Genomic DNA, 15407 nt, shown 5'->3' on the forward strand with positions numbered 1-15407 from the left:
CCCAACAGAGAATTGGCTTGCGAATTGGCTTAAAACATCCTAAAGAATAAAACCACTTTGTCTAATCCCCAATAGACAATACTCTATGTTGGGTGCAGGCCAACTTTTTCACCCAATAGCCACTTTGTGTAATTTGATGGAGAATAAAGGGCAGTAAGACAACAACTCCGATCAACATAAATTTTCTCTTGGATGTGCAGCCTGCAACAACTCAAGGAAAGAGTTTAATTAAGTTTTAATCTCAGCCGTTATATTTTAATAAAATCAATGGTTAAGATTGGGAGTATGTTTTTTAATTGACTCCTGGAGTTAATATATTCCTCATCATATAAGAACCTAGCTCCACGTCATCAACTTCAGTGATTAAGAACTCAGTTCTTAGTTCTTAACTCAAAAATAAGAACTAAGAACCTTGCATTGGAGATGCTCTAAGTTACTTTTAAGTGCTTGTAGGCAATGGTGAGTCAATTAGAATATGGGAGGACAGATGGTTATGGACTCGAGAAATTCTTCCCTCTCCTATTGATCTCTCGGTACTAGTGGGCTCGACACTTAGCGCTTTGACAGACAATCACTTAGGGGAATGGAACATCAACCAGGTAAGGAAGATTTTCCCCCTAATGTAGCCTTAAAAATCTTCCAAACTCCCATTGGCCTCACAGAAGAAGGAGGCCAATTCATCTGGCCCCATACAACAAATGACATTTACAATATCAAAACAAGCTACCACTTGCCGCGTGCAGCGGCTAATGAGATCCCTCAACACAGCACAACCTCTTACTCCACTCCAAATGAGGTGTGGAAAACCATATGGAACAATACGCTCCCACAAAAGGTGAAAATGTTTATGTGGAAGGCTTGTCAAAATGCACTGGCGGTCCAAGCTAATTTGGCGCAAAGAAGAATTGCAAGATCAGATATGTGTACGCTGTGTGGGGAAGCACCGGAAACAATTGAACATGCAGTACTGCTCTATCCTTGGACAAGAGCAGTATGGTTTGGGGCCCCTAACCAATGGACTGCCTCAGCACAAGGTTTGTCTAGCTTTGATAATTGGCTACTGGGGAGACTAAATTACACTGAACAAACGGCTACTCAAGGGGCCTTGATTTTGGGGCCCCTAACCAATGGACTGCCTCACTGTGTGGGCTACCTGGAAAGGGAGAAATAGGGTTGTGTTCAACTCTGTTCCCCCTAACCCCTATGCTACTATCAGACGTATACAGAGTAATAGTATGTAGACAAAAAAAAATTACACTTACTTCATCTTTAGATTGTTATTTTAATAATTGCAATGTGTAAAGAAAATGTTATGCTTAAAAAATAGCAAAATAATATGAAAACATATTATACGAAGATAAAGAAATACAAAAAATATTGTTTCAAAAAAAAACGAAATACAAAAATAACTACGTGTAATATAAGTGATATAAAATTACACAATAAAAATATAATGCACAGAAATGAATTAATATTTTTATAATATTTTGTGAATATTTAATAACTAATATTTATAAATTATTTATATAAATAATACTATATATAATATCTTCCCAAGCATCAAACAAGTCACTACACGAGTTAGTAATTAATTAGATAAACTACAATCTATTGATGAAACAAAATAACACAACACAGCACATAAACGGGAGCAAATTAGGATCACGGGCGTTCTACTTTCGTCTTAATTCCATCCTATTGACCCTGGATCGAATAACATGAAGAACACCTGGTTGCTCTGCAAAATTAAAACACCAAGCAGAAACTGTTAAGCATAGATTGGGGGGCATTGAAATATGAAAGATTAGCAAATCATGCACGATAATGATGCCTGAATTCATGACAATGAAACAAATGTAATTTCTTGTCGAAGTCATCGTATAGATCTCTATTTGAAGGAGGAGATTCCAATTTGGGTGCAAATACATGATCCTAAAACAAGACCCCAAGCCATGTGAGTAGCTCGAAAGGTGGAATTAGCTACACGGATGACAACAAGTTCTCCAGGGAGAAGTGCAAAAAATGTGTTTCACAATTCAAAGTCTAATCCTGATAGGATGAACAGTGCTCGTGAACAGTAGCAGCAGTAGCAGTTAGATTGCAGTTAGAAAGTTATTATTTAATTATATGTTGGGGTAGTTATTGGGTTAGTTATTATTAGTTATTTACATCAGTTTATGTTAGTTATGTTCTATCAAAACTGCCTAGGGGTGGTTATTAAATTTCTGGTTATAAATAGGAGTTGTGGCTGTTAGTTTAGACATTCAGAAATTCAGAAGTAGTGTTATGGTGGGAGAGGTCTGGACTCTCAAATTCCAGAATTAGGAGAGGCTGGCTCTCGAAAACCAGTGCTTGTATAATTATTCAAATAATATAATTCGGTTCCTATCAATTTGGTATCAGAGCACCATCCAGGTGCTGTGGTGCAATTGAATCTTGAAGAAATGGAGGAGGAGACAGCAAGTAATAAGAGGGAAGGTAATGCGATTCCAACCTTTGATGGTAAAGAGGCTTACTGGTGGTTGATCAAAGTGGAGCAGCACTCTGAGGCCATGGAAATGGCTGAAGAGAAGAAGTTCTCGGAGGCTGAGATGGCTTTGACGGGAGATGCTTTCTTCTGGTGGTATTTCTGGAAAAGAAGAAACCAGAATGCAAAATGGTGGGATTTTGTGAAGGCTTTACTGAAGAAATTCCAACCAGAAATGGATCCTGACATACCAGTATATGTTAAAGATTCTAGAGAGGAAGAAAGCCCAAGGATAAATGAAGTCTTGGAGAATGCAAGAGAAGGCCATTTAGTAGAATCAAAATCAGAGATGATAGAGACCACAGTAGAGGCGGAGAAATCCTTAACCTTTGAGATGCAAAGACCCAATCTTGAAGCAGAGGTTGTAAGAAGAGGGGATGGGGTGAGTCTTGGACCCCGGTGGAGAAAGCATCGGAAGATCCATCAACAACCGAAGACGATGAAGAGACGCAAGTCTCTAAATAAGGAAGGGGAGCCAAGACAAAGGAATGGAATGTGGGTTAAATGTCTTTCAGGGATCAAGCATCTTCCACCACAGGCGCTGAACAGACTGCAACACTTTGCATCTGCAGGGATGACCTTGATGAAAAAGGGGAAGACGGGAACGAAACGGGCCGCGTTAAGTGGTTTGACCAACTTCAAACAGTGGGATCCAGGAGGTATTTTTCAGAGTTAAACTCCAGAAGTGTTGATTAAAACTGCAGAACATTTGGAGCAGCCAACCTACATTCAAGGAGCATTGCCTACTTCCCACCTTGAGGACAAGGTGGATCTTTTAGGGCGGGGTATTGATAGGATGAACAGTGCTCGTGAACAGTAGCAGCAGTAGCAGTTAGATTGCAGTTAGAAAGTTATTATTTAATTATATGTTGGGGTAGTTATTGGGTTAGTTATTATTAGTTATTTACATCAGTTTATGTTAGTTATGTTCTATCAAAACTGCCTAGGGGTGGTTATTAAATTTCTGGTTATAAATAGGAGTTGTGGCTGTTAGTTTAGACATTCAGAAATTCAGAAGTAGTGTTATGGTGGGAGAGGTCTGGACTCTCAAATTCCATAATTAGGAGAGGCTGGCTCTCGAAAACCAGTGCTTGTATAATTATTCAAATAATATAATTCGGTTCCTATCAAATCCACAGTCAAAAGAGCTGTGAGTGCAGCTACTCCCCCAGTCAAAATCCAAAGGTAACACATAATTCCATTTCTCCCAAGCTAGTTAAGTCATTAAGCTTAGAGAACCATGGGCATTGAAGGATGAGTGTTAAACTAGGGGATGGTCATGGGTGATGTCTCAAGTCATGTTTATCGGATCGGTGCCTATGTGTTGGAAATTGGAGGACTGAACCTTATTCTAGAAGTAGCCTAGCTTAGAACCCTTAGGGAAGTAGTAATAACAAATTGGCAGCATATTACTATGAAATGAAATTCCAAGTAGAGGGGCAAGAATCCATATTTGTCTCTAAGAGCACGGTTTCCTATTAATCTAATCCTACTCACGATACCAAGGAAACCATAATTCACTGTGCTCTAATTTCTTGCATCATCATAAAACCAAACTTACTTAAAAGTTGAACAGCATTCTCAGGAGTAACTACAGCAGAGAAGTGATCATTTATTCCATCTTCAAAATCGTACACCATAGCCTCCTTGGCAGCCTCCTCACTGCAATCAATAACATTTTGAGTTGATTGTTCTGAGGAAATTAAACAAACGGGAAGGGAATAGGAGAGAAATAGAATCACGCACGCACGCACTCACCTGCCAAGGACCGCCGAGAGGGTTCGAATGGGGTAACTGTTGTCCGCGGACGCCTTGGTAAAGACGATGTGAGACACAGGAGCCGAAGAAGATGATGTATCAGCTTTCGGATGGTGGAGGGGTTTCGCACCAGAGGAATAGGACATAGCGGCGGCGATGCTGCGAATCAGAGGTGGTGGTTTCAGTAACGAGGAGGTTTGTTGAGTATGAGAGGGTTTCAGGAACATACGCTTGATCATCATCATGTCTTCGACAATGGGGCTAGGGTTTCACCAACTATGAACTCAAAATATAATGTGTGGATGGAGGTAGAAAAGGATATATAAAAAGCTGTAATATTGAAATTTTGAAATGGGCCACTTGGCCCATGATGGTGGTCAGCTAGTTACATAGCCCGATTTACTCTTGTGCAGATATGGGAATAAAACTTAAAGAAACGGGGATTAACTTAAATCTCAACTTAAGACTAGTACAAGCTAAAACTAGAATTAAAACATAATGGACATGACCCTCAAGGTGCAAATTCACATGGATGAGCAACCCTAGGAATGACTACATTACTAACGAGAAGATAGATAGGGTCTGCCTACATGGGTTGACACAATTGACTTTAGGTTCCAGGTTTAATTCTCACCTTCTCATAGGTCGAGAGTTCGAATCCTCCTGTGATCAGTAAAATTCCAGTTGGTAGGCAACTCTCTTTGGGAGATCCCACGGGGAAATCCCCACATAAGTGATCAAAATCAGTGGAAGAACATGATGGAGAGAGTGGAGGCGTGTAAAAAGAAACTCACTAAATGGCAGCAATCAACATTCAAAGTAGCGGAAAAAGAAATTGTTAAATATGTTAAAGAAAACTTTTGAAGGTGTATATTTTCAATAGGAATTGATTTAACTCAAAATCTGATAGGAAGCTAGTTCCTATCAAGCCGAGAACAATAGAACCCTAAAATCTAAAATAAGAAAAAGATAAGAAAATGATAGAAAATGAAGACTTGATCAATTTTCTTGTTATCTATTCAAGAGCAAAAGGTAAAATTTATAGCTAAACATAATTCTCTAGATTACCAACAAGTGGCATCATCCTAATAAAGAGAATATTTTAAAAGTTGATACCTAATAAGAGTTTGGACATTAAAACTATGTTAATGAACTTTAGATAGTAAAGGGTAAAGTGCATAAGGCCCAATAACCATAAGCCCATTAGAATGAGCCTTCTACCAAAATCATCAAGATCTTGGGATTCCTAGGTGTCATTGACTACTTTTGCATGCTCTGTGTTATTCGCGTGCTTTGTTTAGGTAAATATTATAAGGTCATGATCTTATCGATCCAATCATGTAGTGTTAACATTACATATATTGGCTTTCAATTCTCAACTTCTCGTATTAATTATGTATATATTTGTTCCATGCCATATTAAGTCTGGGCCATTTTCCTTCAATGGTAATATTGTAATGAACTATAATTAGGGAGTCATTCGAAGAGAAGGGGTTGGTTTGGTATGGATTGTTGTGATGGAAAGCAGGGTTGGTTTGGTCTCATACACAATCATTCAGTCGTTTTTAAATTTAAAATTTTTTGCTTGCTTTTTGTGTTTTTCTTTTTTTCATTTTCAAGTTCGAGGTTCTTAAGAAAATATAGAGGTACACAACAGAAAGAGGTTGAAATTCACCTGTTTTCATTTTATCTCTAGCTCATCTTAGTTTGAACTTATTTAAGGTGATGTGGAGATTGGCCACAGAGGAGGAAACATTACATGCTTTGGGTAAGTAGAAAGTTATTAAACAAAGTAACATTTTGTTAAAGATTAGTATGATATCTCAATTCTGCTGCAAAAAAATTATGTATTGTCTGTCAATTGAAAGGTTTAGGCACGAATTAGTTAATGTTTTGAGTCTTTTTATGATCTCTTTTCCCGCCTCATTTCTCATATCATCTTCTTTTAGTTTGTGATATATAGGAGAGGGGAATCATAATGAAATGGAAGAATAAAAGGAAGTTTCCATAGCATCAGAAACATTCCATTTCTTTTACTGTGAAATAATGATAAATGACATTTGTGTTGTGATTTTGCTTCCTCGGTATCCAATTCCACTACTCATCCATGCATGATTCTGTCTCTAACTAATTTTTTTTTTCTATCGGTACTGAAACTGCATTGTTATACTTTCTTTCAAGTTCATTCTAAATGGAACATATTTCATTTTGCTTTAAAATGAAAAATAGAGGGTCACGTTTATGTGAACATATTAATTTTGAAGAATTTGAAGTTTAAAAAATTTGTGTCTTTTTCTTTTCAGGATAAAGAATTAGGAGTAGTGGCTGATTGAAGGGTTATCTCCTTGCAAATGGTTTTATTAATTATTACGACCAACTTCGCCGTATAAGGTGCTGATGAAGCAAGCAACCCAATCTTTTGAAGGAAGGATATTGGCTGGAAAAGTAGAGGAAATGGTAAGAGCACTCCTTTCATATTTCAATACACGTGAATGAGTTATTTATCTAGGTCTATTGAATTAGACACATAAATTTTTTCAAAGTGTATTGAACTGAATATTGTCATAATGCATATTGTGATTTTTTTTAATATGGTGTGGATGAAATTAATCACACTAGAAGGAAAAGAAGAGGTTTTTTTTGGTTATTAAAAGAAGAGGTTTTTAAATGTGTAAGAAAAGTGAAGCTCCCTTCAACAAAACTTCAATCCAGACCATTTTTATTTTTTTATAACTTATTTTTGGTCTTGAATTTTCAGATGATACTAAAGTGGGCATGACTACGCGGAGACATGCAATTGCAAATGTAGGTAAGCGTATAAAACTATACATGAAATTTCAGATATGAAGTTGTTGTGTTTCATTCAAGTTGAACATCTTCTTTTTGCAATTTTCAGGTTTGTTGCAAGCATGTTTGCATATGTGAGATCTGAAACAGAGGAAGAGCTCTCATCTCCACACATTGAAGAATTTCGGCAATGGTTAAAGTTTAGCTTTGGATCAAATATTTAATTTAGTTCTCCTCTGCAAAAAGACTAGGTAGTTTACTTCTTTATAGTTGATTTACAAATGGTGCAAAAGACTGGGCTGATAGTACTAGGAATTCATAATATAGGATCTTTCCCACTCAACCCATAAAATTATAATAAAATTTGCTCTTTTCTTATTTTTAATTGATAATATTTTAATGTAAACGTTCTTCCCCATCGGATTTTGTATTCATAATAAAATTGTAATGCTTTTGTATATCTACTCCTAAAAATATTTAAAAAGTCTAGAAAAAATATATAAACTATATTAAAACATTTTCTATTAGTTTCAACTTAAAGGTATTTTCATGCAAAATGTTTCTCATCGTATCAGCTTTTTAATTCTAGACTATATATTTTCAATCTCTCTCTAGCTCCCTCTCCCTCACGCTCTCCCCCTCCCCCTCCCTCTCCCTCTCCCTCTCCCCATCTCTCTCTCTCTCATGTATAAAAGACTTGTTATTCCAACAACTTGAAAGCATTTTCATGCAAAATGTTCCTCATGTATGAGCTTTTCACTATATAATTAATAAATATAGACTAAATATGTTTATTTTAATCTAATTCCCCATGGGAGCCCTATATTCACAATCAAATTATCATGCTTATGTATATCTACTCTCAAATTATTTAAAATGTATGAGAAAAATACTAAAATTATAACAAAACATTTTCTAATAGTTTCAGCTTGAAAGCATTTTCAAGAAAAATGTTCCTCCCGTATGAGTTTTTTAATATGTAACTTAAATATAAATAAATATAACTGAAAATATTCTTCCCTCAGACTTCCCAATTTTCACAATTAAATTATAATGCTTCTATATATACATTCTCTTAAAATCATTTAAAAAGTCTGAAAATAACATAAACTTATGTAGAAAATTTCATCGAAAATGACCTATAGATACCGTGAAAAATAGTTCGACATATTTAACATAGTTTTATATATTTTTACTTCTAAAAATATTTAATTATAACTCCACCATTTGAATTAGCAAAAGATGTTTCTTTATAAATTCATGACAGCAATAATAATAATTAAAAGTTCTTTCTGATCAAAACAGGAAGATCCTTATTCCTCAATATAAAATATAAATGTTCTTCATTGTGGAATCCCTATTTTCACAATCAAATTAAAAGAGTTATGAATATCTACTCTTAAAATTAAAATGATTATGTATTTTCACAATCATAAGCTATTTTCATAAGCTTACACAAAATAATCACATTGTGCTATAAGATATGCATAAATGAGTTCTTCCAAATTCGGGTATATTTCCTAGAAGTGAATTCAGTCATATAGAAGGAAGGACAAACAACGTAAAGTCAATGAGCAAGAGAAAAATAACATGTTAGATTTTAGACAGCTTTGCACTTTCTTGCATCTTATTCTTTTCATAGATTTGCAGCCCATAGTCTTGTTACTTGGTTTCCTCTTCAGGCTGGCGTCACGTGTCTAATTTCTAGTCTTAAACTAAATGTTCATTGCAAATTCATTGAAAAGGAAAAGTGCCCAAATGAGCCAAGCGCCAACTCTGGGTACCAAAGCACAAATGCAACTTAAGCTTTGGATGTTGCTTTGCAAATGAGAATATCTGCTACTAATCATAACCTTTCAATTGTTCAAGAAATTTCCCCTCTTGTGCAAACCCATCACATACAAAAGAAAATACTATGAAATTCATTTATAAAAATCAAAGCTATTGGAGCAGCATACATGCTACAATTTTAACCTGCATAGCTACGTGTGTGGGGGTTTTTACCAATAAGCACTGCTTCGCTACTTGCAACTTTCTTTACAGCAAACTCCTCCAAGCGTTTCCAAGTGTTTTCACGCCCTTTTATGACTTCATCTTTCTATGATTCAACTTCCTCAAACGTCTGCAAGCACTCCCTAGACAGATCAAGATCTATCTTGGAAAATCTTCTGTACATTTAGAGTCAAACTATGGACCGCTTGGTTCCAATGACTTCTAGTATTTTTCTCCAATGCAGGGAAGATTATAGACAATATCACTTTGCGGTTTTGTTTGATTAAGTTCACAATATGATCATTATTCCATAAGAACACCTTTTTCAACCACCTGATTGAGGAAACATAAACACAATGCATGACCATCACAGGAAAACATACATATTGCAATTCAACACCATTTCAAGCTATCACAAAACATGTTAAATTAAGCTAGTCAAATAATTGTTCTGTTTTGTTGGCCCAAATTAAGCACTGTCACATCATATCATGCAATGCCAGCATAAAATTATTTGTGAGTAATACATTAGAAATTCAAGAAGATTAACCTGCACAACACAGGTCTACATCAAGTAATAATAGAAACAAAAATTCGACTAAAAGAATTATGAGTAGATGAAAACTATGGAGCTATTTCCATTGATGTAAACACTTCTAAAATGAAATTACCAACATCTAAATATTTTACATCCGCTTCCTTCTTTATGTTTAGGAGGTTAGGGGGATGGTGGACGACTGGACGGTAAGGGCCTTCAAGCGTAAGTAATGAAAGCAAAACTGAAATTAAGTTCTATGAGAAAATATTAGAAGACTTGGTAGTTAAAGAATGAAACAGAAATTCCAAAAATCCAACTACTTGGATGACAGTAAGCTAGTTGCCATCTTTGATCTCACAGAATAAAGAAAAGGGAGTAAGTGAGTAACATGGACACTAATTTGGAAACCTGAATATCAACAACGTCCTCTAAGCTCCTAAGTTGATTAATCTCTCACACTTGCTTTTGGTCCTATTTCAAACAGCCAAATCATCCTACAACATGAGAGGTAAGAGAATCAATTATGACATGGAGAACCAAGACTACAGATAATGGAATTTATCAAAATCTCCTATGTAAATAACATTTTGTCAGAACTAAAGTGAAAATTTTAGATTTTCCTACTATACTTGATCTTACCAGAGCTGGAGAACAAGCTTTAGTATCTGGATACAAATCAAGCACATAATCCTTCAGCCACATTTCCTGGTCAAGTTTAGCAAGTGGCTTGAGATAAGAAATCAAAAACTAAAATTCCGTCATTAAACAATAAAAGAAAATGAATCAAGAGGATGACATTTAAATATGTCCTTTATTTGAGGCCAGTCTCTACAAAAGCATAAATTTTTCCAAAGTACAGTAATATTTGAAGTCAAAGTTGCAGTTGATAGCACAGCCTGAACATGAAAGTACACTTTCTCACTAAGGGTCTAAACAGTAAACACTAAAACGGGGGGAAATGGCATCACTAAGGCCTGTCAAGAATTTAACATGCAACATCTCCGTAAAGTAAAAAAATAGAGAACCTGCGTGAACATGATAATAAGAGAAATACCAAAGAGAGGTTAGCATCAGAAGCATCCATTATTGCCTTCCCCAAGAAGCACTTCGTCTTCTACATCTTCACCGCCGTCATCATCATCTACATCTTTCTCCACGTCTTTCACCTCGTCGTCATCATCAACTACCTTTGTACTTTGGGTATAATGAAGTCATCTTTTCTTTCTGGAAAGGAGCCACTGTTTTAATTCATAATTCATATAAGCCAATCATGGATATGAAGAAGATGATGATCATTGTGTGGGCAGGGTATAACAGACAAACGTTTCGGTTAGGGATGTCAATGAGTACATGTGGGCATGGATAGTATATACTCACCACCCGCTCTACATGTAAAAAGTTATACTCGTACCCACTAGCTCCATACCCACATAGATATCCCTTAAGTGAGTTTTAACCGGATTTTAAAATATCTGTGGTTATCCATGGGCACCCGACACTCATGAACATAAATGAATTCACATATATTTGTTCAAAAGAAAATTATATTAAAAGTAAAATTTAAGATTGGACTTTACAGTCAATCAATGTGAAAGAAAATACTTCTTTTCTACCCTTGTTTGGGTCTAAAGGACTTTTTTTCACAATTACCGTTGTATAAGTTTACTTGAAGGAGAATTATAACTCAAACACAAATTCACTAGATATTAGACTTAACATACATCTATATATATATATATATATATAAAGATATTTTAGTATTTTATATATCAGGTGGGTATCCATGTGTATGGATACATATATATTCGTACCCACCCCATTAATAAATGGATAGTAGAAATATCCATTAAATAAATTCGAGGATAGCCGTGGGCGCGAGTAATTTTACCCATAACGGGTTTTTATCTACGAGTATTCATGGGTGTGGGTAATTTTGACATCCCTAGTTTCGGTGAAAGGCTCCAGGCTTTATGCTAACTAATGGGTCAAGCAGGGTATGGAAGCTTGAGATTTGCTTTCTCCATGGTTGGAAGTTTCTTTTCAAAAAGAATAAAGAGGTTTACATTTCCAACAATAGCTTCGGAGGGGAAAAGTCAAGGTTTTTTGTTCCTGATATTTTTAGTATAAAATCATTAAAATAAAAGTAAAATCTAATCGGCTAAAAAAGAGGCAGAGTATAATGAGGTTTTGAAAAATTGTGCTCTCTTAATTTGTTTTTAATTCAAATTGGGTTTTAAATGTTTATTTAAAATTTGAGATAACCCTCTTGTTTCAATCTGCAAGGTACATTGAATTGAGTAGATTTTTTTGAACGTGAATTGACTAGGTTAGTGGTGACATTAAATATTGTGAACATATTTTTAAAATGGTTTAAGTCGTTAAATAATGATTGGCATAGAAGTAGGTAGTGGATAATTAATATGAATTAATAATGAATGTTGGTTAAAAATATTTTGAAAATAAAATAAATTGTGGGTGCTATTACATGGTTACTCTTAGATAAAAAAAAACAATTAGCAAATGTGTCACTCCCAAGTTTCCAAAAGTGGTAATAAGATTTTCTTTTTGATTTTTTTTAATCATGGAAAAATTGCTGAAACCTTTTTCATTGCTTGCCAAGTGTCAAAAGCTGCCTTCTTATAAGATCTCTTTTATATTGTATTTAGATTTAGATTTAGATGATGTTAACCTAGGCCAAAGGAGTTGTGCGGTTGGAGCAACATCTCTTAATGACCTTCTCGTATATTATATAATTTACTGTATTTATTTTTTTCCGGCAGTTGCCGTCACAATCTACCAATATCTTGAGGTCTTAAACCTCTTGAAAGTGGTGTCTAACTTGTCTTCAACACATTATGGAGGTTGAAATCAATGTTTATACTATAAATTCCGACGGTTGAATTATATCGGTTGCCACGAGATTAACCCTAAACCGCCATTTTATAGTTAATGTTGGATACAATTACGACATAAACCAAAACCGCCATTAATTTACATGATTTTTTTAGTGATTATTCAGTTTCTTGTCTACTTCATTTCGAACATCTTCTTATCCCATTCAGTTTTTTCTACCAATACTAGTAGAAAAAGTAAAAAAAAAATAGTTGAACCGCTAATTGTCAACGCTACCATCACTAAAGGTAAAAAATCAATTGAGTCGTTAACAATTAACATCACTAGAGCAACTGCACGAGTATCTTATCACTACAAAAAAAACGTTATTTAGTGGGGGGTTTTTAGCGGGGGTTTCGATAACCAAAACCCCCGCAAATGTCGTTAACTTTTAATAGTTAAGGGGGTTTTAATAACCCCGCAAAACTTTCTTAATTAACTCTCACTCGCTCGCACTTTTTCTCATTTCACACACTCTTTTTTTCTCTCCCAAATTTTCCTTCTCTTCATTCTCCAATCTTGCGCGATTCAATCAATGGCGGTTCCTCCATCGGTCGCTGCCACTCCGGCGTCTCTTTACTTCGGCGATTTTGTGTGTGATTTACCGTAATCTGCTTTGTTCTGTTTGGTTTTGGCCAAGTAGCGATACAAGCAATTGAGGTGAAGAATCATTCAACGCTGAATGGAAAAGTGATAAGGGTCTTGTGGTCGCGTCGTGATCCTGATATTAGGAAGAATTGCACTGGGAACGTTTTTGTTAAGGTATATAGTGCTAACTAGCTACATTGCTTTGATTTGAGATATTGGTGAACCAGTAGTGTAGTGTGGTTCATTGTTGTTTCTGGAAGAGGATTCTTATTGTGTTGAGTTTGTGGTGTGTGTATTGTTGCAGAACTTGGCAGAATCAGTGGATAGTGCTGGACTGGAAGAAATCTTTAAGAAATATGGGAATATTTTGTCCAGCAAAGTTGTCATGGCTGATGATGGGAAGAGCAAAGGATATGGGTTTGTTCAATTTGAAACAGAGGAGTCTGCAAATGCTGCCATTGAGAAGCTCAATGGCTCTACTATCAATGATAAGCAGATGTATGTGAGAATATTCTGCATTGGTTCTTAGTAATATGTTGAACATTTTCATTGTTTCTTTGATTTTCAAGCCTATAGTTGATTGCTGTCTTCAATTTCTGTATGCCTGTTATTTTCTGAGATCAATTTTGATATATATGATTGATTGATTCTTGTCACAGATATGTTGGGAGGTTTGTGAAAAAAAGTGAGCGCATTTTGCCTGGCCCTGATGCCAGATATACTAATTTGTACATGAAGAATTTGGACCTAGATATTACAGAAGCACTTCTGAAGGAAAGGTTTTCCTCTTTTGGGAAAATCGTTAGCTTGGCTATTTCAAAGGATGAGAATGGGATGTCAAAGGGCTTTGGCTTTGTGAACTAGGAAAACCCTGATGATGCTAAAAGGGCCCTGGAAGTGATGAACGGAACACAACTAGGTAGTTTTTTTTTGCACCCTTTTACTGTGCTGGTTTTCTGCAGGCATAGTTGACATTTCTTGATGGGACATGACATGGTTTTGATTTGTCTTAAACAGGTTCGAAGATTCTGTATGTAGCCAGGGCGCAGAAGAAAGCTGAGCGTGAGCGGATCTTGAACCATCAATTTGAGGAGAAAAGAAAGGAACAAATCTTGAAATACAAGGTAACTTGTTTGCCATTCTGTCCTATTTTTAACTAGCCATTATGTTTTCAGTTGTCTTGAATGCTATGTTTCAACTTCCAGGGATCAAACATATATGTGAAGAACATTTATTTGCCACAAAGATCATAGCAAGTAAGGTAAAATTGTTTATAATCATCACCAGAAGCACATTTGGCCAATTTTTGTATTTGTTTGCATGCAATTCAATAATTGCTTTGATCTTGAGCTGTTTTGGGTCTTCTCTGTAATTTGTTTTGATTTTATTCTAATTGGAATATGTTCATATCATGGAATTTGTTATGTTTTTCAACCATGAATTGCACATTCTTTTTCACCTTCATTAGGCCCCAGATTTTTAAAATTTTAATAGTGGTCTTCCATCTGAATGTTAAAAGCACCAATCATTCATCCTACAGATCATGATTTTCACCATGTAAAACTTGTAGCTTCTTCTTCTATATTACATTTTTAAAGTAAATGATAGAAATGCGCTTCAAGTTCCCCAGCACATTTAATAGTATATTTTACTGCACTGCAGCTATCATTTAAAACTGTCCTTTTAGGCTGCATGTGAGTTGTGCAAATGTGCTTCTTGCATTAACCTCATGTAAGTTGTTTCTATCTCTCATTAAGAGTTAGCAGAGTGATTGTCTCTATCTCTCATTAAGAGTTGTTCTGAGTCTTATTTCATTGGTTTATATTAAGAAATCAGCAGAAGTTGCTAACCACGGACTTCCCGGAAACTTGGTCAAAGTTTCTCTTAATAGTTGAAAAGTGACAGATGCAAGTGTTCAATGGGCTTCACTCCCATCATCAATTTCAAAGATTGGAAGGGTATATTCATTGAAAAATCCCTGGCTTTTTACACTTATTTTCTTTGGTTCTTGGCTGTCAAAGTATTCATGAATACAAATATAATAAGTATGATGCAAGTATAATAGTTTTGGATCATATGATTGGATCACACTTTGATGAACATTATGTCATTATGTGTTCTTGTTCCCGTACAGGCCCTTCAACCAATGGATGCATTGTTCAGAAAATTATATATGGCTTACTGAATCATTCTGTTCAGATGATATATTTTGTAACTGTAGCGTTTCATTCTTATTCTATGTTCACCTTTGTGACAGGAAGTTATGAGGCTTAGAGATGCGGCGCAGATAGCAGCAACTGAGGCTATGCAAGAGACTGAGGCCGC

The 15407-nt window shown here is 35.5% G+C and overlaps 1 protein-coding gene and 1 pseudogene across 1 annotated transcript; one reads left to right on the forward strand and one right to left on the reverse strand.

The window, feature by feature from the left end:
- Window positions 1-13946, forward strand: part of LOC130725751 (polyadenylate-binding protein 7-like) — a 46587-nt pseudogene extending 32641 nt beyond the window's left edge.
- LOC130723642 (uncharacterized) lies at window positions 1497-4591 on the reverse strand. The gene is made up of 3 exons (XM_057574749.1): window positions 4286-4591; window positions 4089-4189; window positions 1497-1738 (listed from the first exon to the last, which is right to left on the reverse strand). Exons 1-3 carry the CDS (start codon window positions 4528-4530, stop codon window positions 1674-1676), a joined length of 411 nt encoding a protein of 136 aa, XP_057430732.1. The 5' UTR covers window positions 4531-4591; the 3' UTR covers window positions 1497-1673.
- Window positions 13947-15407: the final 1461 nt, after the last annotated feature.

Source organism: Lotus japonicus, chromosome 6 (genome assembly GCF_012489685.1).
Source record: "Lotus japonicus ecotype B-129 chromosome 6, LjGifu_v1.2".
In the NCBI taxonomy this organism is placed as follows: domain Eukaryota; kingdom Viridiplantae; phylum Streptophyta; class Magnoliopsida; order Fabales; family Fabaceae; genus Lotus; species Lotus japonicus.

Bases quoted from the DNA above. Each gene is read 5' to 3' on its own strand.
- LOC130723642 (XM_057574749.1), bottom strand. From the start codon at position 4,530: ATGATGATGATCAAGCGTATGTTCCTGAAACCCTCTCATACTCAACAA. The intron at 4,190-4,285 runs GTGAGTGCGTGC...TATTGATTGCAG, and splicing joins CTCTCGGCGGTCCTTGGCAG to TGAGGAGGCTGCCAAGGAGG. The intron at 1,739-4,088 runs GTAAGTTTGGTT...TTAATTTTGCAG, and splicing joins GAATGCTGTTCAACTTTTAA to AGCAACCAGGTGTTCTTCAT.